Below are 26,480 nucleotides of genomic sequence, written 5' to 3'. Positions count from 1 at the left end.
TCGCTATGGCGAAGAGAGCAACGCTCAAAACGGAGCCCTGTGGCACCCCATTTTCCTGGCGAAAGGTGTCGGACAGGACATAACCCACACGTACCCTGAACTGTCGATCCATTAAAAAGGAACGAATAAAAAGAGGCGACCGCGAAAGCCCCATGTATGCATGGTGCGGAGAATGCCCTCCAACAGGTGTTGTAAGCCTTCTCCAAATCAAAGAACACAGCCGCTGTCGGGCGCTTCCAAAATAAGTTATTCATAATGAAGGTCGACAAGGTAACCAGATGGTCAACAGCAGAGCGGCGCCTACAAAATCCACATTGTACATTGATAAGTAGGCGTCGAGATTCGAGCAGAGAAACCAACCGGGAGTTAACCATTCGCTCCATCACCTTACAGACACAGCTGGTAAGCGAGATGGGTCGATAACTGGAAGGCAAGTGCTTGGCCTTCCCTGGCTTAGGAATCGGTACAACAATAGACTCGCGCCAGCATGCGGGAACATGTCCCTCAATCCAGATGCGATTATCATTACGAAGAAGTAAACCTTTACCCGCAGGAGAAAGGTTCTTCAGCATCTGAATATGAATAGAATAAGGTCCCGGAGCGGAGGACCGTGACCGGGCAAGTGCATTTTCGAGTTCCCGCATGGTGAATGGGGCATTGTAGTTTTCACAATTCGAGGAGTGGAAATTATGCGGCCGAGCCGCCTCTGCCTGGAGGAAGGCAGGGTGGTAATGAGCGGAGCTCGAAAACTATGCGAAACAGCGACCGAAGGCATTTGAGACATCCTCAGGGGCCACAAGGACGTCATTCGCGACCGTCAAGCCAGAAACTGGTGAGTGGACCTTAGTGCCAGATAGCCGGCGCAGGCTACCCCAGACAACAGGAGGAGGAGTAGTAAAACTGTTGAAGGTGCTTGTGAAAGCAGCCCAGCTGGCTTTCTTGCTTTCTTTAAAAATACGACGACACTGCGCACGCAATTGTTTATAATTGATACAATTCGCCACTGTAGGGTGGCGTTTAAAGGTGCGTAAAGCACGTCGAGCACGTAAGGCGTCTCTACATGCTGCGGTCAACCAGGGGACCGGTACGCGGCGTGGAGAAGAAGTAGTGTGAGGGATGGAATAATCAGCAGCAGTGAGAATTACTTCCGTGAGGTGTGCAGCCTGGCTATCGCAGCTGGTGAAGGTTTGATCCTGAAAGGTCGCCCTGGAAGTGAAGAGCCCAGTCTGCCTTGAAGATGTTCCAACTAGTTGAGCACGGAGAGGGGGTATGATGCAGGAGATGGATAACACACAGGAAGTGTTCGCTCGATTATGTATGAGAAAGCGCATACCAATCAAACCCACGTGCAAGTTGGGTAGTACATACAGAGAGGTCTAAATGGGAATAGGTGTGAGAGGTGTCTGAAAGCAAAGTAGGGCCGCCAGTATTGAGGCAGACAAGATTGAGCTGGTTGAAAAGGTCTGCTAACAGGTAGCCCCTCGGACAGGATACTGGAGAGCCCCAAAGAGGATGGTGAACATTGAAGTCTCCAGTTAAAAATGGTGCAGGGAGGTGAGCAATAATTTGCAGCATGTCTGCCCTGGTAACAGCAGACGACGATGGAGTGTAAACGGTAAAGATGGAAAATGTAAAAGTGGGGAGAGTAATGCGGACGGCAACTGCCTGCAGGCCGGTGTGCAATGTGATGGGATCATAGTAGATATCATCCTGGACCAGCAACATAACCCCTCCATGAGCCGGAATACCTACCACAGGGTAAGTCAAAACGCAGAGAGGTGTAGTGTGCCAAGGCAATGTGATCGCATGGGCGTAGCTTCGTTTCCTGGAGGGCTACGACGAGCGGACGGTGCGAGTGGAGCAGCAATTTCAAGTCCTCTCGCTTGGAGCGAATGCTGCGAATATTCCAGTGAACAAGTGCCATCGTGAGAGGAAGAAGATGCAAGAAGGGTCATCTCGAAGGACGCTGAGAGCCTGGCTTCGAGCGAGCACTGCCGCCGCTGGCAGGAGGCGGACAGTCATCGTCCATTTGTTCTATAGGTTCATCGGCCATCTTGTGAAGATGGCCGGAAGGGGGAGCTTCCTCCGCTGGTGAACGGCCAGATGTTCGGCTACGACCGGTGCGGCCAGGCGAAACGGATGACAGCCTGGGGCGGCAACCGCTGGGGGGAGCAGGAGGAGAAATGCGCCGTGGCGGGGAAGGAGAACTGTGCTTCCTATGAGCCTTCTTGGAAGGTCGTTTTGTGGAAGGATTGATCGATGGCTGAGGGTTCGAGGTACGTAGGTCTGCACGAGACGGTTCCTTCTTGAATGCCCGTGCATCTGACTTCTGGGTCTTCGTCCTGGCAGAAGCTGGTAAAGGTGCTTGTGTCGGAGGGGCGACGGGAGGAAGAGGAGACGTCGACCGGGCTATCTTAGCACTGGCCGAATGGACGACCGTAGTGCTGAAGGTCAGATCGCATGTCTGCGTCGCCACCTCCCTGGTAGTCCGAGGAGAGGCGAGGACAGTACTGTACTTCCCCGCTGGGAGCAACGTGGGCTTCCTACTAGCGAATAGCTTGCGGGCAGCCGAGGTGGAGACTTTCTCTTTGACCCGAATTTCTTGGATACATCGTTCTTCCTTGTAGATGGGACAGTCGCGGGAGGACGCTGCATGGTCACCGCGACAGTTCACACAACGAGGAGACGGAGGTGGACAGTCACCCTCATGAGCGTCCCTGCCACAAGTGACACATTTAGCCGCATTGGAACAAGACTGGCGAATGTGATTAAAACGCTGACACTGGTAGCAGCGCGTAGGTGTCGGGACATAGGGGCGAACAGAAATAACCTCGTAGCCCGCTTTGATGCGCGACGGCAGCTGAACACTATCAAAGGTCAAGAAAAGTGTCTGGGTCGGTACAAGGTCACTGTTGACCTTTTTCATGACCCTATGGAGAGCCGACACGCCACGCTCAACGAGGAAAGACGATCTCCTCGTCAGTCAATCCGTCGAGTGATCTAGTATATACCACACCAAGAGACAAATTTAAAGTGCGGTGAGCCTCCACCCGGGCAGGGGACGTGTACAAGAGAGTGGCCCGAAGCAGTTTTTGTGCCTGAAAGGCGCTCTCAGTTTCTAGTAACAAGGTACCATTACGCAACCTGGTACAAGACTTGACCGATCCGGCTATGGCATCTACGACCTTCTGGATAAAGAAAGGGTTGACAGAGGAAAAATCCTTTCCGTCCTCAGATCGAGAAACTACGAGGAACTGTGGGGCAGGCGGTAGTACTTTTGTCACTAGTGGCTGGTCAAGTTTCCGTTTGTGGGCAGAAGTCTAGAGAGAAGAAGAGAAATCCATTGTGGAGGAATCCCCCATGATTAGCAGTGTCTCCGATGGCGCGCTCCTTCCTTGTGGGGACCCTCTCAGAGGGCACTCCCGCCTTAGGTGATTGTTCACACCTCAGGTCACACCTCCTGAGGAACGGACAGAGGGACCAATCGGCGTGGTCGGAAGGTGTCAGCTCAGGCAATCACCCCTCCCTGGGCCTGGCCTTTACCAGGGGGTACGTGTGTGCCTCGCTTTCGAGGCCCATAAATACTGCTCTTAAGCTCGTTTGGCCTCGAAACTCCAAGAATATGTGCCACATTGATCGGCTACTGCTAGCGAGGTGTTATCGACAGCAATGCGCAACCCAGACTCTTCCCCCCGTCACAAAGGACGAGTTGCCACTTGCGCGTAAACTACATCTTTTCCACTGCACCCGGCTACTCCCGTAGCTGAGGGGCTTCCCCACATCTATTACATTCAACCCTGCGTTCCTTAACTATGGACCATTATGTAACAATCATTCCAGTAGTTATTTAAATCCACGAGCACAGTTTAAGTAACATCGTTTAAGAAGTTAAAATAACTGCAATATGTATACATAGTCAAAGAATTTCCATGGCAGATACAACACACTACATAAGCAACACTACAAATTGACAGAAATATCGACTCAGATACAAAGTAGCCCGAAAGTAAGTGTTTCAATATGATCGATGTTTCTGGAATCCTTGCAGTTCTGTCTATCTGTTTTCTGATGTTCAAATTTCTCCCGTCAAGATGCGATCAGTATACTGGTTGTCCCATGGGCAATCTCTCTACATACGTGCATACTACGTAAGCCACCGCATGGTCAGAGGTAGAGGACGCTTCCCTGTTCCACTGGCCAACAGAACAAGGGTACAACAATGTATGTTGCCTCCACGTGAGCCCTAATTTTTCTATCTTCGTCATTCTTCCGCGAAAGGTAGGTTGGCGGCAGTAGTCAGCAGTCCGCTTCCAAAACCGGTTGTCTAAATTTCCGAACAGTGCCTTGCTAGAGGAATGTCGTCTTCCCTCCAGAGACTCTTGTTTGAGTTAACGAAGCTTCCTCATACTTGCGTGCTGAGCGAACCCACCGGTAACAAATCTAGCGGCGCACCTCTGAATTACTTCGATGTCTTGCTTTACTGCGACCTAGCCAGGATCCGAAACACCAGCAGTACTCAAGAATGGGTCGCACTTGTGCTCTACACGGCGTTTCTCTTACAGATGACTCACACTTTCCTACACTCCTCCCAATACAACCATGTCTATCCGCCATCTCAACCTCAATATTCACATGCTCGTTCCCTCCTGTACGCCTGATGTTACCCTTACCTGACATTCGCCGTTCAGTTCAACGTACTGGCCTCAACTAGATCCTTCTCCCCAATCATATCCGGGAACCTACTTTGTACGCTCATACCTTTGTTAATCTGCAATATGGCACTGTCAAACGCGTTTGGTCAAGGAAATTCATTATATTCAAACTAAATGTGTTCAAGAATTCTGCAGCAAACCGATGTGAAGGATATTTGATTTTGCCGGTCCATTCTTTTATCCTCATACACTGGAGCGTTTTTCCAGCCACTTGAGTCTTTGCACTGGGCAACATTCGCGGTAAATGTAAGTTATGTAACGAATCAGTGAAATGAAGACCGAATAGTGATTATTTAGAGCTATGACAGGAACGATCATCCGTACAGTTATGCCTAGTAGTCATGGGCTAAAATACGTGCCTTACGAGCTATGAGCACTTTTTCAGTAGAAGACATGTTTCACGTCAGCAATGATCAGATACTCCTAGCCCTAAAGGTATGCATTTAGAAGCAACGTTGACTAAGCTTTTTCTTCGAACGTTTGTTCCTGCGATGTCCCTAAATGTTTACCATTCGTCCAACCCATATACACTGATACAGGATGTCCTTCCTGTTTGGAAATTTCTCTTTCATGTCCTAAGAGAGTTGCCGTTCTGAGTAACTCCATTTACGATCAGTAATGGTAATCCGTTACGCTCCAACATCGGGCTCCACTAAGTATTCGAACTTACGTCAGTTTCCTTCGGCTCGTTCTTCTGTATGTTACAGGAAATATGCGAGCCGAAGAGGGATTGTTATCAGCGTTAAACATCTTGACGAGATTTTGGAAACAAAGAGTGGGAGGGGGTTTCGACGGTGCCCACTTCAGCTTTCCCTCTAATTTAGGAAAACAAAGGTGGAGGACTGCGAATGTCTGAAGCCAACCATTTCTAGTGCCTCAGCTACTCCAGACAGCAGAATAACTTTTTGCAACTCATTGAATTTTACGACTCGCCAAGTAAAATATCAGTGTTGCTTCTCTCCGTTTAGCGTTCGGAAAGAACTTTTGTCTTACCGCCCTGTCACATCTACAGTCTCACTGCTGCAGGTAGACACTTTGCATGTCAACAGTGGTTCTCTTACTCTCTTGAATGGTCTAAAAATTACTTTTGGTTACAAGTTTAAGGAGATATTTGGTCTTAATAGCATATATCGCTGTTCCACATTTGAAATTTTGGGCCCTAGGGACTTTCCAATTGCAAGAAAGTCTTCATATAGTCTCTATAAATGGAGGTACGTACTCGTGCTAACTTCGCCATTTCTGTCCCCACAATGTAAGAACAACTACATACCTTAGACAAATACAGCGATGCAGAAACGAACTGTATTTCAGGAATAACTGTCCCTACACCCGGAAAAGTTACCGACCAACCAATTTTGTGGCAGGCTCTCTGCGATTACAGGACGCTGACTGGTTTCTGTGATTTGTTTGTCTTTAGTTCTTCGTGTTTATATTCTGGGAGACTGCTCTCGGTTTTACACAAACGAACAAGAGTTTGCCTTAGCTGCTTTTAAGCTAACAAGGCAAAAAAAAAGCCTAGAGAAAGCTGTGGACCAAGAAGTGGCCAATGTAACACGTTCCGTTGTTCAAGCAGCTGGGAGCCGACGATTTTCGTACTAAATTAAGAATGGTTGAATCATACATCCGAGCAGCTGAATATCAAACCATTATTAACAGAAAGAGTAGTCGGAGAGAGGGTGTAAGCTGCGAGGAGAGACTAAGTTACGTTACGGTTTGTAGCCACTGGAAGATTTTAAGACCTTAGGTTAAACGCTGCTGTATCCCCACAATTGTTAACGAGAATGATTCGTGAGACGTGCAACGTCATTTATATTTAACTGAGGAAATACATCACGGTAAAACAAAATAAATGAAAGAAGAAAGGATAGTGTGAACGTTATGTATACAGCATAAATGATGAGCTGCGAGTTTAAGAAACGTTGCGAATTCAAAGAAAAAGATTACACGTGATCGTGGCGAACACACACACGACATACGTTAGAAATGAAGCATTTGTCACTTGTTAGAAGCAAAAATCCTACACTTAAATCTTCATAGCAAGGGGCATGTATATACGCTGGCCTTTTTAAAGAACGTACAGAAATGAAGCAATTAAGTTTTGTGAATTAACGTCCAATGAATGTCGATGTTTCGGTTCATAGATTTCACTCCCGGTAAGTGTCAGAAATATAATTTAGAAACAAATACAGAAGGTCGACATTTGTACGTCACGAAACCATCTATTCGTTAAAGAATGAAAAGGTGCTTCATACCTTGCCTTTATATTGCTATAATCTTAGGACGAGGTATCAGAAAAATCTTCAGACTCCAATTTTTTATTTATTGGCTTTTGGCGTTAACCATTTAGCCAGACGAGCGAGTAAACTACACATTTGTTATACACTCACATATACAGTAGAGAAATTAAAAATTACTTTAATTCCAGGTAAGCTCACGCTTTGTACCGTCACACACGTTACAGTAAATACATCTGCATATTTCTCCAGAAAATCTGTTCTTGAGGTTTCGTCCACTACGCTTGGTACGACAGCGCTGCACACGACAATTTGTTGCGTGTAACCTACCGCCCCACGAGAAAAGCTCGCCCGTCGGTCGAAAAGCCTACACGTCCAGTTCGGCGGTCCGATACTGCAAGTGAAGGAGCATTAAAGTTTAGACTAAGACTCGACTGTACTTTTCGAAGGAAATGAAACATGTAAAGATAAATGCTGAAGCAGTTAGTGGGAAGGGAAAAACCGACTGTACGATAAAGAGACACGCAGCATTCCGTCTGCCATAACTGTACCCAGTAGAAAAATCATAACTGAGGGGACAGACCATGAACTACACTTGCTCTAAGCGATGTAGGATCAGCACCAACCAATAAGTGAAAATTATAACTGAGGGAGCATTCCAACAGGTCATGGCTCAAGAATGGCAGGTACGTTTATTAGCTCTACCAACGAAAATTTAAGGACGTAAGGTTGCGTATACCTGTCCCCTGGCTAACTTTATGAAGCTCGAAGGTCGAGTCTTTGCATTTTATTATCGTGACATACTGTGAGGATCTCAACACTGGAACCCTAAACTTTTGGCAAAGACCGATGCTCCGAAGCATTTCAATCGACAAGGACAAATGTGACAACTACAAATGGTGATAAATCGACACCTTTTTCTCTGCTTTGCCGAATATTTAACAATATATGCGGCCACTGGGGATATTTTCAGACTTTCTAGTACATCCTCGGGTACATACTGACAGTAGCACGACACACTGCGTAGTCTAAATGCTGCACTAAACCAGCCTAAAGCTGACCACTCGTGCGTTGACAAATCTCAAGTGAAAGGTGGTTTTTATCGTAGGCTGAGAGTACAACTCTGTTTCTTTCTCCTCCTGCTACCGATCACAGTGAGCCGCCCACATACAGCCTGTAATCTGATGTTAGCAGTTTGAGCACGTATCAGTCCTACCGTGTCACTAGCTGTACAGGGCCCTTATTTTTCTATCTATTGACCCTTCACCCGAATCGTGAGGGGCCCCACGGTTCAACGTGAAATGTGCAACGTTCGTGCCGATCCAAACGGAATCGTTTGACCTGTCTGGTTGCTGTCAATCGTATGCGCAAGGTTAGGGCTTACGGAACAGCTCAGTTTCACTTTTGGGATGCTCGTATGAAATCCAGTCCCTCCAAACAAACTTGCATAGGCTCTGATATAAATATCAATAGTCAAGATCTGGGATAAAATGATTTAACGGTATGTGATGATACAAGCTTGAGGTTTAGTGAGAAAATGCAAAGACGAGGCAGCAACCTTGAGCAGTGAATACTCTGCAAATTGAGTTATCAAATCATCTTCAATATCAGTTTTACAACAAGCGTAAAATGAGGCTGATAATCAGTTGTGTCAGAAGATCTCAATGGACATACACTACATACAGTAGCGATAGCTATTCCCTTACGCCAATCTTGCCTCCGTTTTTGTGACGACGCGAGGGTTACAAAAAGTGTCATATTGGGGAACACTTTAATCTTATCTGACAAAAGTTTCTACGCCAAAAAGCTTCAAGACGCTACGGTGTGTGGATATCGAGATAAAATGGACTTCTGCCAGAAGCACAGCTTGGTTGGTTTACATGCATCACGTAAATCTGCTAGAAACATCAAGCTGGAAAGTGCGTTCAACGAAACGTTTGAGTTATTAAATATGTAGCAGCATTAGAATTTATCTCGCGCCGTAAGTTAAGCGTACGGTTGATAACTTCTCCATAATCACTAGTCACACATGACTAAGAATTATATTGGGTCGGCCGAAGCGTCCGATCCCACCCGTCAGCTTTGACCCTTGACGTAAGGCTGTTGTGTGACATCACGACGGTGACGAATTTAGTTTGTGAGAGTGGCGTGTTTGTAGGTGTCGTTTTGATGCGATCGGTGGTGCTCTCTGGTGGTGTGTTAGGTGATGTTTTTGGTTTAGTTTGCTAGTGTAGCGTCGTGTGTGAATTTTGGTAAATTGCTTTTTTTATGGGGGACAGTGCGTTGTGTCTAATAAAATTTCTTCAACCATTCGGATTTTTGGATGAAGTCTTTAAGTGTTCAGTATGTCGTGAAGAAATGAGGCTTACTTAAAGTTCCGGCGTCTGGGGCCAGGGACGATTGTATGTGGAGATTTAAGGATGACAGGTCAAGGGAAGTGTTCGATCCCAATTTATGAGATTGGGAGCTGGTGTTGAGCGATATAGGTCCAGGGAAGTGTCCGATTCCAGTTGATATTGTGTTTAGTGGTATTTGGGGAGTTTAGTTATGTCGGTTTTTTCTGTTTTGCGTGGTTTTGTGCGGGGGTGGGTTTCTAAATTTGTTTATGTTTAGTTTGCCCCGACCCAAAAACCCCTATTTCCCGCGCTTGCCGTTAGTGTCATTAGGCTTTTTGTGGTGTGTGTGTGTGTGTGTGTGTGTGTGTGTGTGTGTGTGTGTGTGTGTGTGTGTGTGTGTGTGTGTGTGTGTGTGTGTTTCGATGTATTTTCGTCATATAGTGTGCCTAAAGACTTTATATGCGCCATATTGGAATCGTGGTTTATGGTCGTTTCCGCCATATTTTTGACGTCATGGGTCATGGCAGACGGGCGGGATCGGACGCTCCCGTATTTTTCCGTATTTTTTGATGACTACATGTCCACCTACTTAACTCAAACGAATTAAAAATTGAAAAGTCGCAGTGGAGGAGAACGGAGTTTTCAAAAGTGAAGCAACTGCAGCCATGCCTCTTGGAATGTAGTGGAAATGTCAACGATTCGGCGACATCGCCAGTTCACAACGAAACCATCTCCTTCGGAACTACTCTAAAGTGAATATGATTACTCACGGAATGTTTTAAATAGCTACCATGTCATTTTTCACCTAGCAAATATTACACATGTTAACACGATTCCGCACCACAGGATGAACTACGAGTATGGTATATGGAACTCATGAACAGTTTAAAACTGTCACTGCGCTCTTCTGATATCCCCCCCCCCCCTTCCAGCCCAAATAAAGAAAGTAGACAATTTATAGGACGACGATGCGTTGCCTGTAATCGACTGGATAGTAGGTAAACAGTCATGAATCAGTTTTAGCGAATAGGTCTTTCAAATATGACCATTGCAAGTATGTTAATCGATTCTGTCGCTCCTAGGTAGAAGATTACGTCATAAATTTTATAATGGGTGTTCTTAAAACACTTCCCGCTGAAAAGCGAACTCAAACATTCGATGTTAAGGTGCACTTTTTACCGCTACGAATTCATTTCTTAGGTTACTGGAACTACTTTGTTACGAAAGTACACATTCACCTGTTTTGCTCACATACGTTAATTGAAGTTCGGTGTAGCGTAAAAAAACTCATGAACAGATTGAGGAACAAATTTAAGAAGTAAATTTTCAGATTCGTACTTCTATTGATGGACAAAAACTTTACCACAAAACCTAGCAAGAGTCTGACGCTGCGGTTTATGTGAAACTTATGTAGTGGACTACATTTTTCGTAATTTATGCTGCGTATTATGAGCAATACCGCACAACGCAATAGCCATGGAAATACTCAGATTCGTCCGTTATCTAAATATTGGCTATCTGAATTTTCTTCACAGTATTAGAAATTATAATTAAATGTGTTTAAATATGGCGCAGTCCTGGACAAGCACGTTATCACTGCGATGTTTATTTCGTCATCGCGCTCGGCGTCACGACCACACAGTACACTACCACCGTACTATGTACACAAGCGCTTTAAGAGATTACACATTTATTCCGTCCCCGAGATTGACCTAAATCGCATTTTATTCGGAAAAAGTTTTCTAGTTTTAGTGTGAGTGTTGCACTCCTAGAACGGACCCAGATCGAGATGCGCTGTAGTAGCGACGCCGCATCTGTTCACTGTGTGTTCTAAACGTACTGTAAGGCGGTTGCGGTAATAACACAGCTCTTTCGTAGCTCGCGAAATACAGTAAACGATGCAGCAAAATTGCGACAGCGATCAGCCGTAGTTTGCACGTACTCACCCATTCACGCGGAGCCGGCGGTCACAGGACGACGGACGCCCGCAGCTCTGGACACTGGGGCAGGACTACCGCGGCGCGCAACCAGAGGTCCTCGTTGCGCCGTGTACCTGTCCACATGGCTCTACGGCCCTCTGCCGTGAAACCGTGCATCGCTGGTGCCTCGTCACTAATAGGGCACTTCACACTTCTGTAACTCACAAAACAACAGAGAACAGCAATATTTATTCAGGTAGATAAAGATAAGATATTTTACCGCTCCTACTGGGTTATGAACATGGTTTTATAAGTTAGTTGTTTTATTGAGACTTATAACAACGGTTTACAATTTTTTTAAAAGAAACTTATTTTTTCGACGATGTAGGTGACATAGATAAACTGTGTACAGTTGTTGTTGTTGTGGTCTTCAGTCCTGATACTGGTTTGATGCCTCAGAACATGTCCTACCAATCGGTCCCTTCTTCTTGTCAGGTTGTGCCACAAACTCCTCCCCAATTCTGTTCAATACCTCCTCATTAGTCATGTGATCTACCCATCTAATCTTCAGCATCCTCCTGTAGCACCACATTTCGAAAGCTTCTCTTCTTGTCCAAACTGTATATCGTCCATGTTTCACTTCCATACATGGCTACATTCCATACAAATACTTTCAGAAACGACTTCCTGACACTTAAATCTACACTCCATGTTAACAAATTTATCTTCTTCAGAAACGCTTTCCTTGCCATTTCCAGTCTACATTTTATATCCTCTCTACTTCGAACATGATCAGTTATTTTGTTCCCAAAATAGAAGAACTACTTTACTACTTTAAGTGTCTCATTTCCTAATCTAATTCCCTCAGCGTCGCCAGACTTCACTCCACTACATTCCATTATCCTCGTTTCGCTTTTGTTGATGTTCATCTTATATCCTCCTTTCAAGACACTGTCCATCCCGTTCAACTGCTCTTCCAAGTCCTTTGCTGTCTCTGACAGAATTACAATGTCATCGGCGAACCTCAAAGTTTGTTTCTTCTCCATGGATTTTAAAACCTACTCCAAACTTTTCTTTTGTTTCCTTTGCTGCTTGCTCAATATACAACCGTGTCTCACTCCCTTCCCAACCACTGCTTCCCTTTCATGCCCCTCGACTGTTATAACTCCCATTTGGTTTCTGTACCAATTGTAAATAGCCTTTCGCTCCCTGTATTTTATCCCTGCCGCCTTCAGAATTTGAAAGTGAGTATTCCAGTCAACATTGTCAAAAGCTTTCTCTAAGTCTACAAATGCTAGAACCGTAGGTTTGCCTTTCCTTAATCTTTCTTCTAAGGTAAGTCGTAGAGTCAGTGTTGCTTCACGTGTTCCAGTATTTCTACAGAATCCAAACTGATCTTCCCCGAGATCGGCCTCTACCAGTTTTTCCATTTGTCTGTAAAGAATTCGCGTTAGTATTTTACAGCTGTGACTTATTACACTGATAGTTCGGTAATTTTCTCATCTGTCAAAACCTGCTTTCTTTGGGATTGGAATTATTATATTCTTCTTGAAGTCTGAGGGAATTTCCCCTGTCTCATACATCTTGCTCGCCAGACGGTAGAGTTTTGTCAGGACTGGCTCTCCCAAGGCCGTCAGTAGTTCTAATGGAATGTTGTCTACTCCCGGGGCCTTGTTTCGACTCCAGTCTTTCAGTGCTCTGTCAAACTCTTCACGCAGTATCATACCTCCCATATCATCTTCATCTATATCCTCTTCCATTTCCATAATATTGTCCTCAAGTACGTCGCCCTTGTATAGACCCTCTATATACTCCTTCCACCTTTCTGCTTTCCCTTCTTTGCTTAGAACTGGGTTTCCATCAAAGCTCTTGATATTCATGCAAGTGGTTCTCCTTTCTGCAAAGGTCACTTTAATTTTCCTGTAGGCTGTATCTATCTTACCCCTAGTGAGATAAGCCTCTACATTTGTCCTCTAGCCATCCCTGCTTAGCCATTTTGCACTTCCTATCGATCTCATTTTTGAGACGTTTGTATTCCTTTTTGCCTGCTACATTTACTGCGCGTTTATATTTTCTCCTTTCATCAATTAAATTCAATATTTCTTCTGTTACCCTCGTTTTTTTTACCTACTTGTTCCTCTGCTGCCTTCACTACTTCATTCTTCAAAGCTACCCATTCTTCTTCTACTGTATTTCTTTCCCCCATTCGTGACAGTTGTTCCCTTATGCTCTCGCTGAAACTGTTTATAACCTCTGGTTTAGTCAGTTTATCCATTTCCCATCTCCTTAAATTCCAACCTTTTTGCAGTTTCTTCAGTTTTAATCTACAGTTCAGAACCAATAGGTTGTGGCCAGAGTCCACATCTGTCCCTGGAAATTTCTTACAATTTAAAACCCGGTTCCTAAAACAGCAAGTGAGCTGTTCCTAAAAACTGTGTACTAAACAATTTGTATCAAATTTCAGTCAATTTTAGCTGGGAAGCTAGAAAATTTCAAAGTTTCAGGGGCGGATTCAACATGTTTTTATGTAATTGGAAGTTTTCAGATGGACGATCTGGTTCTGCTGTGTTCATTTAAATGAGATTTTTAAACAAGTGGCCATTTTCGTGAATGCGCAACTCGATCTAGCTTGTACGTACTTTACTTTTTACTACCAGGATTGGGCCACGTGCAGGTCTTCTTTCTTGGCCAGCCACAAATCCTCGAGGTTGTATCTATAGGGACAGTTTGGACAGGCCAGGAGGCGTTCATCATCTTGCACAGCACCACAACGCACTTCTCGTCATCCACTTTGCCATGAACAAACCCCCTCCCCATTAAGGTTCGTTTTCACTCGGTGCACCCCTGTTCTTATGCAGTTCAGGGTTCTCCAAGTCTTCGCTTTTGTTTCAAGCCGCCACCTGTGCCGGTGGATAGTAGGTGGTGGTTCTTCAGTGGCCGTCCTTAAGAACATTTTACTGGAATGCTGTTGTCCAGGCTCCCATTTAGGGCCAAAGAGAGGAAGTCGATCATCGACAGTTTGCCTGAGCCTCTCTGCGAACACATGAGGCGTTCGTCGGGATCTGGGACTCTCAAGACCAGCAGCTTCGTAACGCTTTGCTGAAGGTATGCCTTCCGTACACCTGTGCGACTCGACATGTTTGCCGGCCGCTGTGGCCGAGCCGTTCTAGGCGCTTCAGTCTGGAACCGCGCGTCCGCTACGGTCGCAGGTTCGAATCCTGCCTAGGGCACGGATGTGTGTGATGTCCTTAGTTCGTTTTGGTTTAAGTAGTTCTAAGTTCTAGGGCTTAGAGCCATTTTTTCGACATGTTTCATTCAGCCTTACGCCGACCTTCTTCGCGTGGGTTGGTCTGGCCCATAAAAGGCAGGCGTATTTAGCTGTAATGAAACATAGTGATTGAGTGGGGGTTGTCAGGACAATAGCTTCTGCTTCTTTTTTGCTCTTTCTGGAGGCCATCTTTCAGTGGATCTCTTCTCAGTCGTGACTATACGTCATAAATCTGTCCACGTCACACCCAGATAGGTTTCTTATCTGTGTGTTCTAATGTGGTATTATTCCAGCAAACACTGGGCGCTCTATTTTCTTGCAAGAGATAGAAGGCGGAAAACGCTTACTTGAATCTTCGGAGGTATCAGTTTAAGGGAGTTATTCAGATAGCACTGTAACAACACTCTGGGTGCTTTCTCCAGCTTCTGCTCTATCTCCTCGAAAGTCCTCCCCTGAGTTGTGATTTCCGAGTCATCTACCCATGGAAAATGCTTAGTATGATTATATCTTCGCTGGTCATTATTGGATACTCTGAAAATAGAGGGGGGACCAGAATGCTTTCCTGAAATATTTCATTCCACCATCGGCTCTTCCTCCATCGAGAACGACGTAAAATCGTGTATTTTGTAGGAGAGAGTCAGTTACCTCCACGAAATGGTAATCTATCTGTTCGTCGTAGTGTCTCTGGAAGAGCAACCTGCGGTTGCTGAGGTCGACAGTGTTTGGCATGCAATCTTTTTGTTTTCGCACCCTTCTTCTGTGTGTGCTGTCAGCTCCAGATTTTCGATGGTACACGATCTGCCAGCCTAGATCCAACCTGTTGAGGTATAAGTTTCAGATCTATTTAGTCTGCCATGCGAGAATCTTAAGGAAATATAATTCGTACACGAAATAAATGGCTCAAAAACTTGTTCAGCAGTTTGGTATCCTTCTAGGGTTGAATAAATAGAAGAGACAGAGAAGATCCAACGACGAGCGGTGCGTACCGTCCTGGCAATGTTTGGTCGGACAGAGAGAGATACAGAGACTCAACAAAGCCGCCTGTCAGGCGCTGCAAGAGAGGTATTGTGCATCACGGAGAGGTTTGCTGTTGAAATTCCGGGAGCATGGCTTCCAAGCAGAGGTGCGCAACGTATTACTTTCTCGTACATACCTCTAGAGAAACCACAACGACGAGAACATTAGAGAAATTAGATCTCATACGGAATTTCACAGACACTGAATCAATCCATGCGCCATTCACCAGTGGAACAAGAAAAGGGGGAATACGTGTTGGTACGATAAAGATACACTCAGCCGCAAGCTTCAAAGCGATTCGTGGAGTATAAAAATAGGGGCAGATATAATTTATTTTCTTGGATTTGAAAAAGTAATTTTTTATCCCTCGCCATCCATTTTTTAAGTTTTACATGTAAGTTGCAAGAACAATATACCAGGGGTGATCAGAAAGTAAGGTTACAAAGCCTGCAATAACAGCTGTGCATTTTCTATCGTACAACCAACACATCCAAGTGACAGTACGTACTGTATGTTATTTGCCGAGATAGCGTCCAAATCGTTTTACGCCCTTGACGCTTCGTGGGATGAGTTTGAGTATATTACCTTCCAGCTAAAAATCCTTTTCGCATTTTCAGCCGGCGAGGGGGGGGGGGGGGGATGGTATATCCCACTAACTGATATGGGAACTATGTCGAAAAATAACTTATTGCATGTATCATCAGTTCGTTTTATTGGTTGTATGAAATGAAATGTACACGATTCATTGCAGGCTTCGTAGTCTCAGTTTCTGAAAACCCTCGAAATAGCAGTGCACTACCTCATCTGACAGATTGATGGGAAAAAATATCCTATTGTAGCGAGAAACCTCGTGACTTTTTAAAGGTTGCTGGCAATAATTAACTTTACATTGATATGTGCCGTAACACGTCTAAATTACAGACGCCGATCCTGTTTGGTGGCACGTAAAAGAACAGTTTCAGCAGAACTCCAGTGAACATTTTGGGGCACATAAAGTCATACTGTTTTATCAGCAAAGTACTCAAACAGTGTGTTGGCTTATGTATGTATTTCTGCAGCTAAAAGAAGCTGATAAACGTGCCATGCCGTGGGCGATTACAGTGTAGTAAAGTGAGCAAGGTGTACCAAGAAACACCGACAAACTTTAGGGACACATTCCTTATACGGAAATAAGTAAAAAAGTGTATTAAAAATGGGTTCTAAAATGCATACCTTAAGAGGTATCAGCACTTCCACTAATAGCACTTGTTCATCTTCGATACTATGAAAGAGATCTCTTCTACTGCAAGGTCTTTGCTTTACACATTTTGAGAAGCGGAAGTATTGACCGAAATAAGAAAAAAAGTCAATTAAACATGAGATCTAAATTGCATACTTGAACTCTGAGCACTTTTTTATCTTCGGTAGTGTGGAACACATCTCTTTTACCCAGCAAGTGCTCTTAAGTCTCCACTTATGCAAATTAGGGCCCATGTTAACTGGACATTTTTGTTTTGGTCTATACTATCTCCCCCTAAAATATAAAAATCAAAGAGCACCCAATGGAAGAGATGTGTTTCATTGTATCTAAGTTGAAGAAGGGCTCATATCTCTTAAGATGTGTGCTTTACAAACCGTTGTTTACCAGACATTTTGTTCACATTTTGATGTAAGGAACCTGTCCCTATAGTTTGTTGATATATTTTTGACACTCTGTGTAAAGCTTATCTCAACAACATATTCTCAAAGTACGTGAAATTTTGTGTCGTTAAGGAGCTACAAGCGCTCCAGTCATCATATGACTTGTACAGGATTAATTTTCAAACTTCCTTTAGACAATGCAAGTAACTTTACTAGTACCGATGGAAAGATTTCCTAGTAGGAATAGTGAATCAAATAAATATTAATATGTCGGTACAGTCTGGAAGCTTCCCCGGTAGAGAGAGTCTTTACGGAATTCAACAGATTTATTATAGCATATTGCTTCAACAAACAAAGTAATTGGATCAACTGCCTTGTACCATTTGATGGAATCGTGAACAACTTACCATACACTTCTACTAATGGCACGCCATGTGAGCTGCTTTTAAATAAATCTGAAGGTAATGAATGGATGAATGCACTAACCAAAACCGCCTAGGAACGATACCTCTTGGGAAGAGAAGGTACTCAATATAACGTGTTGAGAAGGAATCATCAAAAATATTCTCACATTAGTGCAAGAAACAAAAATGACATTTGTTGTATATTGGACCATTTGTCATAGAGAGAATACCTCATTCTGGAGTAGTTTTTCTATGCTGCCTTGGGTCCGAAAAAATAAATAATTTACATCCTCGTCAGGAACTAACAAAAATAATTAAATCGATAATTTCCTTAGCACAGCTATACTCAATAAATTATATCGGGTGGTTATACACTACTGATCATTAAAATTGCTACACCACGAAGATGACGTGCTACAGATGCGAAATTTAACCGACAGGAAGAAAATGCTGTGATATGCAAATGATTAGCTTTTCAGAGCATTCACACAAATTTGGCGCCGGTGGCAACACCTATAACGTCCTGATATGAGGAAAGTTTCCATCCGATTTCTCATACAGAAACAGCAATTGACCGGCGTTGCCTGGTGAAACGTTGATGTGATGCCTCGTGTAAGGAGGAGAAATGCGTACCATTTCGTTTCCGACTTTGATAAAGGTCGGATTGTAGCCTATCGCAATTGCGGTTTACCGTATCGCGCCATTGCTGCTCATGTTGGTCGAGATCCAATGCGTGTTAGCAGAATATGGAATCAGTGGGTTCAGGAGGGTAATAAGGAACGCCGTGCTGGATCCAAACGGCCTCGTGTCACTAGCAGTCGAGATTACAGGCATCTTATCCGCATGGCTGTAATGGATTGTGCAGGCACGTCTCGATCCCTGAGTCAACAGATGGGGACGTTTGCAAGACAACAACCATCTGCACAAACAGTTCGACGACGTTTGCAACAGCATGTACTATCGGATCGGAGACCATGGCTGCTGTTACCCTTGATGCTGCATCACAGACAGGAGCGCCTGCGATGGTGTACTCAACGACGAACTTGGGTGCACGACTGGCAGAACGTCATTTTCTCGGATGAATCCAGATTCTGTTTACAGCATCCATGTTTGGTGACATCGCGGTGAACGCACATTGGAAGCGTGTATTCGTCATCGCCATACTGGAATATCACCCGGCGTGATGGTATGGGATGCCATCGGTTACACGTCTGGGTAACCTCTTGTTCACATTGACTGCAGTGTGAACTGTGGACGTTACATTTCAGATGTGTTACAACCCCTGGCTCTACCCTTCATTCGATCCCTGCGAAACACTACATTTTAGCAGGAAAATGCACGACTGCATGTTGCACGTTCTGTACGGGCTTTTCTGGACACAGAAAATGTTCGACTGCTGCCCTGGCCAGCACATTCTCCAGATCTCTCACCAACTGAAAACGTCTGGTCAATGGTGGCCGAGCAACTGGCTCGTCACAATGCACCAGTCACTACTCTTGATGAAGCGTGGTATCGAAGCTGCATGGGCAGCTGTACCTGTACACACCATCCAAGCTCTGTTTGACTCAATTCCCAGGCGCATCAATGCCGTTATTACGGCCAGAGGTGGTTGTTCTGGGCACTGATTTCTCGGGATCTATGTACCCAAATTGCGTGAAAATGTAATGACATGTCAGTTCTAGTATATTTGTCCAATGAAAACCCGTTTATCATCTGCATTTCATCTCGGTGTAGCAATTTTTATGGCCGGTAGTGTAATAAAACTTTCCCTATTTAACATGTTATAACACGGAAACTAATTAGCGAAGGAGTACCAAACTTGGTAATATTAATTTCAAGGACATGGGGAAGAGAAATAATGCAGAATCAGTTCAACTGCAACACTTGTAATGTGCTGCTACAGTACATCATACCATTACATACCGGTGCCATTACTGCTACAAAATGGTCTCAATATGGCGCCCATCAACGTCCAGAAGAGTCCGAAAGTGCAGGATTGCCCTTTTCACAGTAGAACAAAGCTTGTCCGTAGTTATGCTGGCTACCTCTCTTGATATTCTTTGCTTCAGACCAGCACATGTGTGAACATTCCCCTTGTAAACCCTGTCTTTCAGGTAGCCCCACAACCAGAAAGCACAGGTAGTGAGCTTAGGTGATCGTGCCTGCCAAGCATTTGGAAACGATCGGCTGATCACTCTGTCGTTTCCAAACGCGTTTCGGAGAAGGAGGTGAAGTTCACGAGTGGCGTGCGATTGGATCTCATCTTGCATGAAAACCGGTGAGTTCAATGCGACTCTCTCCCGTAGAGCAGATATGACATACTGGCGAACCATATCGCAGTAACGGTGGTCAATCACACTGCGCGTCTTTGGTCCTTGAGCGCCGGACTGTTCAAAAACGAATGGCCTAACGATGAACGTAGCCGTGAAGTCACACCATACGGTGACACGTTCACCATACTTCATGCACAGTAACTGTAGGTGAAGATCGCCACACTCGGTAATTCTCTGTGTTCACCTCACCTATCGGAGAAAGTCGAGTTTCGCCTTTCCATAGGACAGAGGAAGTGGAGAGCGAGGTCAAGAAGTCGTTGTCCGGCCTCTGGTGCAAGCTGCTGTGCGACATGGGTCTTCCACGGGAACCATTTCAGAGTGCTTCGAAGCTGCCCCCGGGATGTTCAACTGTCGTGACACAGCACGCGCACCGCCACGCCGATTGGCTACTGCCCGCAGCGCTTTGTGCCGTAGCAGCAGCGAGTCCAGCAACCGTCTGCGACGCTACCCGTCGTCGAGCCCTCCACGATGCGGCGCCCAGTTCTGCCTTTGACTGGAACTTGTTCATCGTGTTCCGCGCAACAGGCGGAGAAACAGAATCCTTCCATAGTCCTTTCTTCGGTGATGTTCCCGAAGTGCAGCTGCAGCACTATTTTTGTGCTTATAACAGAGCTTCACCAATAACGCCCTGCTCCCTTTGTCCAAACTCACATTGACACGTCCAGAAGTCCACAGCGAGTGCTCACGTGTGTGTTTCCGTGTGATAACGTGTTAAATAGGGAACGTTTAATTATAACCACCAGGCATATGTATATGAATACCGTTGCTTTGGTAAAGTTTGCCAAGGAGAAAGTGGAGCCTGAAATCCATTATCTGTGATTATTCGACTGTGAATCTTAATTCTCACAGTGATTGTCAAGTACTTTTTAAATATCTTACATTTGTACCGTAACCTGTGACGTAGGTACATAATGTGAACCAGGGTAGTAGAACTGCATGTCCATGTGTATTCGTTTGTGTTGAAACTGTAAGTCGTTTGTGACAAAGCATTATTTGCAGTGCGTGCAAAGAAGTGATTCCGTGTTCCTTCCATTAATTAGGATTCCAGCATGTAAGTTCTTTCTTATGTTGTTCGTATTCACAAAAATTGCTAACCCAGATTTAATGCTCTTTAGAAACTCAACTACCAGCACTCACATATAAGTAAGCAAATAGTTGAATTTTGAATGTTGTCTTTATGAACATTAAATTGTGTTTAGGTAGCGTCTTCTTAGATTTCTTGCCTGTGATACTGAACATTTAATCGATTGGAGATCTACCATAAGATGGGATGATTGTTGCTAGCCTCTTTCAAACTCAGTACAGGCTTATGCCAGTCCCTTGGTGCAGCTGCCGTGTTGGAGCTGATGTGCAGTCAAGATAATTTCTTCGCTCTTTTTCTATGTCGCTTTCTCGTTCAGCAGTTACGAAGCTGCAGAAAGGAGCCAGTCAAACAGACTGGTGCACGGGTTCTATCGCTGGCTCCCAACCCGTAAACATAGCAGAATGTGGTGACCTGCCCCCTTGGCTCCTATAGGGTACCTAAAGCATGCTGCTTTCTCCGATAGCTATACAAAAGTTCAAGCAAATCTCATTAATGGTTTTTATGACAACAGAGTGACAATATTTAACTTTGTGTCGCAAGCAAATGGCGACATGGAAATAATCAACGTCCTTCGCAATAAACAGTGTCCATGCATGTGATCACAGAAGTGCCCTTCTAGGGCCTCTCCCTTAGTGCGTGCTGTCTAGCCCGCGTCCGCTAGCGGCTCTGTTAGTGCGCGTCTTCTACAGTCCGGCCGAGGCTGTCAGGAACGGTGCTCATGTTCGCTTCGGTTAAACGCAACTCCTGTCGTCGTGAGGGCCTAACGAGCTACGGGCTGAGGTCGGCTCACAGCCTTGTGTGCTGTTCCATTCTTCAACTTCGTGCCGGCACTCATCGCTATGCCGGAATACAGAATATATGTGCCAGTCATCCATTCCCGTACACGAAAAAGTAGTGGGGCATCGGCTTCTTCTCCGACAATGGGCCCATTGTTTTTCTTAAGTAAACAAAGCAGTCAGTTGCACTAGCCTAATTTAATGAATCTCATATGAACAAACTGATCATTTGGGCACGTGTTCTGCTTATTTACACTACTGGCCATTAAAATTGCTACACCAAGAAGAAATGCAGATCAGAAACGGGTAGTCATTGGACAAATATATTATACTAGAACCGACAGGTGATTAAATTTTCTTGCAATTTGGGTGCATAGATCCTGACCTTACGACTTATATTAGAAGAAAGATTAAGGAAAGGCAAACCTACGTTTCTAGCATTTGTAGACATTTGTGACAATGTTGACTGGAATACTCTCTTTCAAATTCTAAAGGTGGCAGGGGTAAAATACAGGGAGCGAAAGGCTATTTACAATTTGTACAGAAACCAGATGGCAGTTATAAGAGTCGAGGGATATGAAAGAAGGGAAGCAGTGGTTGGGAAGGGAGTAAGACAGGGTTGCAGCCTCTCCCCGATGTTATTCAATCTGTATATTAAGCAAGCAGTAAAGGAAACAAAAGAAAAATTTGGAGTAAGTATTAAAATCCATGGAGAAGAAATAAAAACTTTGAGGTTCGCCGATGACATTGTAATTCTGTCAGAGACAGCAAAGGACTTGGAAGAGCAGTTGAACGGAATGGACAGTGTCTTGAAAGGAGGATATAAGATGAACATTAACAAAAGCAAAACAAGAATAATGGAATGTAGTCGAATTAAGTCGGGTGATGCTGAGGGAATTAGATTAGGAAATGAGACACTTAAAGTAGTACAGGAGTTTTGCTATTTGGGGAGCAAAATAACTGATGATGGTCGAAGGAGAGAGGATATAAAATGTAGACTGGCAATGGCAAGGAAAGTGTTTCTGAAGAAGAGAAATTTGTTAACACCGAGTATAGATTTAAGTGTAAGGAAGTCATTTCTGAAAGTATTTGTATGGAGTGTAGCAATGTATGGAAGTGAAACATGGACGATAAATAGTTTGGACAAGAAGAGAACAGAAGCTTTCGAAATGTGGTGCTACAGAAGAATGCTGAAGATTAGATGGGTAGATCACATAACTAATAAGGAAGTATTGAATAGGATTGGGGAGAAGAGAAGTTTGTGGCCCAACTTGACCAGAAGAAGGGATCGATTGGTAGGAGATGTTCTGAGGCATCATGGGATCACCAATTTAGTATTGGAGGGCAGCGTGGAGGGTAAAAATCGTAGAGGGAGACCAAGAGATGAATACAGTAAGCAGATTCAGAAGGATGTAGGTTGCAGTAGGTACTGGGAGATGAAGAAACTTGCACAGGATAGAGTAGCATGGAGAGCTGCATCAAACCAGTCTCAGGACTGAAGACAACAACAACAGATCCTGAGAAATCAGTACCCAGAACAACCACCTCTGGCCGTAATAACGGCCTTGATACGCCCGGGCATTGAGTCAAACAGAGCTTGGATGGCGTGTACAGGTACAGCTGCCCATACAGCTTCAACACGATACCACAGTACATGAAGAGTAGTTGGTTCAAATGGCTCTGAGCACTATGCGACTTAACTTCTTAGGTCATCAGTCGCCTAGAACTTAGAAATAATTAAACCTAACTAGCCTAAGGACATCACACACATTCATTCCCGAGGCAGGATTCGAACCTGCGACCTTAGCGGTCGCTCGGCTCCAGACTGTAGCTCCTAGAACTGCATGGTGACTCCGGCCGGCTGAAGAGTAGTGACTGGCGTATTGTGACGAGCCAGTTGCTCAGCCACCATTGACCAGACATTTTCAATTGGTGAGAGATCTGGAGAAGGTGCTGGCCAGGGCAGCAATCTAACATTTTCTGTATCCACAAAGGCCAGTACAGGACCTGCAACATGCGGTCGTGCATTATCCTGCTGAAATGTAGGGTTTTGCAGGGATGGAATGAAGGGTAGAGCCACGGGTTGTAACACATCTGAAATGTAACATCCACTGTTCAAAGTGCCGTCAGTGCAAACAAGAGGTGGCCGAGACCTGTAACGAATGGCGCCCAATACCATCACACCTGGTGATACGCCAGTATGGCAATGACGAATAGAAGCTTCCGATGTGCGTTCACCGCGATGTCGCCAAACACGGATGCGACCATTATGATGCTGTCAACAGAACCTGGATTCATCCGAAAAAAATGACGTTTTGCCATTCGTGCACACAGGTTCGTCGTAGAGTACACCATTGCACAAGCTCCTGTCTGTGTCGCAGCGTCAAGGGTAACCGCAGCCATAGTCTCCGAGCTGATAGTCCATGCTGCTCCAAACGTCATCCAACTGTTCGTGAAAATGGTTGTTGTCTTGCAAATGTCTCCATCTGTTAACTCAGGGATTGAGACGTGGCTGCACGATCCTTTACAGCCATGCGGATAAGATGCCTGTCATCTCGACTATTGGTGATACGAGGCCGTTTCCATATTCTGCTAACAGTCATTGGATCTCGGCCAACGCGAGCAGCAATGTCGCGATACGATAAACCGCAATCGCGATAGGCTACAATCCGACCTTTATCAAAGTCGGAAACGTGATGGTACGCATTTCTCCTCCTTACACCTGGCATCACAACAACGTTTCCCCAGGCAACGCCGGTCAACTGCTGTGTGTGTATGAGAAATCGGTTGGAAACGTTCCTCATTTCAGCACGTTGTAGGTGTCGCCACCGGCGCCAACCTTGTGTGAATGCTCTGAAAAGCCATTCATTTGCATATCACAGCATTTTCTTCCACTCGGTTAAATTTCGCGTCTGTAGCACGTCATCTTCGTGGTGTAGCAATTTTAATGGCCAGTAGTGTAGGACATAATGGGCAGAAACTGTCATGAAAGTTATGATAATTTATGTTCAAGATGGTGGCTCATTGGTGGACCTGGGTTCATGTTTACCCTGGTGTCCGAATGCTTTTAACCTAAAGTGAGGTCATTATAATGATGGACATTTATGGCCAAAACAAATGACGCCTGCGGAGCTGCTGGTCGCACTGTGCTGCTACTGGCCACGCCCCTACCACTGCCCACCTGCCGCTCGCCTCCAGCAGCCTGAGACTGTCGTTCTTAATCTGTGTCTCACTCGAGAAGAGGCAGCAGTCAATTCAGGCGATGATGTAGCTGTCAATGGTACTGCTGTAATTTTAGTGAATGTTCTGCACCAAATGCTATTTTCTGCAATATACGACACTATATTCTGGCCTGCGGCAGTGGCCGAGCGGTTCTCGGCGCAGGTTGGAATCCTGCAGGCTGGAATCCTGCGTAGAGCATGGATGTGTGTGATGTCCTTATGTTAGTTAGGTTTAAGTAGTTCCAAGTTCAACGGGACTGATGACCTCAGAAGTTAAGTCCCTTAGTGCTCAAAGCCATTTGAACCATTTTGAACTATATTCTGTTTCATGAATATGATCTTCTAAGAAAACGGACATTTCATTACTATTTCACCTATTTCCTCCGCTTTTTAAAAAGATACATGTGGATTTGGATGTCGTTGCTTTTTTCCCCTCACTGGGTTTCGTGACTTTTTTTAAAGACAGCACACTTAATTATCGGTTTCGCTGCTATTTTATCGATTTTCAGAAACCACACATAAAACACGTGCTGTTAAATGATTAATAACTATTACTTTATGACGCTATTTACAGTTTTTAGACAAGTCATTAACATTTTATAGATTTCCCTCTCAATATCCCATAAATATCTACTTTCTCCAAGACGAGGCACTTAAATACGGAACTTTAAATGTGTAGCATGAAACACCACAGCGTGTAACCTGCAAGCACACCAACATATGACACCGTTTAGAGTTCTTGAAAATTTTGGGGATTTCGTTCCTAGAAAGCCACTTTTTCACAGGAAGACACGTCACACCAAGAAATATGCAGCGCGCCTACGTCTCCCTTATAACGAACTTTTCACTGGCACTTTTAATGTGTGATGTAACTGTGAGCTGTTCTTGTCTTCCTGTAGCGCTGGACGCTGCTCAGACTAGTAGATTTTTGAATATATAAAAATAAGCATTCACGTTAGAAGTCATTCGGCTCATTCAGCAGTAATTCCGGCTGCCGTTTAATGTGTACACAAATCCCCATTTTCTGGAATGGGTCATACTGGTGCCCTTTGCAACACTTTCGTGTTATTCTCTGTGTTTCCTACCGAATTTCCTTCTCTGTCAAAACGTGTACTGGAAGCGCTCTTATTTCGGTTACATTATTGCTCTCTAAAACGAGTTTTGAAATTCCTTCCTGTCTGGCCGATATAAAACTTGTCGCAATCTCGGCAACTGACCTTATAGACACCAGATTGCTGCTACGTCGTACAATGGTGCGTTCTCCGACAGAATCTCGCATGCTTCAGAAACTCAGAAAATTCGTCGCAATTCAGAAGTTTAGGGCTTTCAGAATCCGATGGACCAAAGGAAGTTTACTGTAACTCTCGAAGCTTCCTAGTGAGAATATAAACCAGAAATTTCGTCCCAATTCAGTACTTTACTCTCCAGGCCTACTTATCTGCAAAGGCAGCAGTAAAACCAGGGAGCATCACCTGGTGGACCAGTAGCGTAAATCCGATTCACCAAAACAAGTTTACTGTAACTCTCGAAGTTTCCTAGTGAGAATATAACCCAGA

The 26,480-nt window shown here is 44.7% G+C and overlaps 1 protein-coding gene across 2 annotated transcripts in view; it reads right to left on the bottom strand.

Moving 5' to 3' along the window:
• Positions 1-11,368, bottom strand: part of LOC126278579 (uncharacterized) — a 110,719-nt gene extending 99,351 nt beyond the window's left edge. Inside the window, exon 1 of one of the 2 annotated variants that reach the window (XM_049978787.1) lies at positions 11,229-11,368. In XM_049978787.1, the coding sequence (XP_049834744.1) occupies positions 11,229-11,232 (4 nt within the window). In that variant the 5' untranslated portion in view covers positions 11,233-11,368. The remainder of the gene's footprint in view (positions 1-11,228) is intronic. The other variant, XM_049978788.1, reaches the window with a different exon arrangement.
• Between the last annotated feature and the right edge of the window lie 15,112 nt (positions 11,369-26,480).

Source organism: Schistocerca gregaria, chromosome 6 (assembly GCF_023897955.1).
Source record: "Schistocerca gregaria isolate iqSchGreg1 chromosome 6, iqSchGreg1.2, whole genome shotgun sequence".
Classification (NCBI taxonomy): Eukaryota; Metazoa; Arthropoda; class Insecta; order Orthoptera; family Acrididae; genus Schistocerca; species Schistocerca gregaria.
Note: the sequence above shows the minus strand (reverse complement) of the source record. Positions and strands in the feature narration are given on the sequence as shown.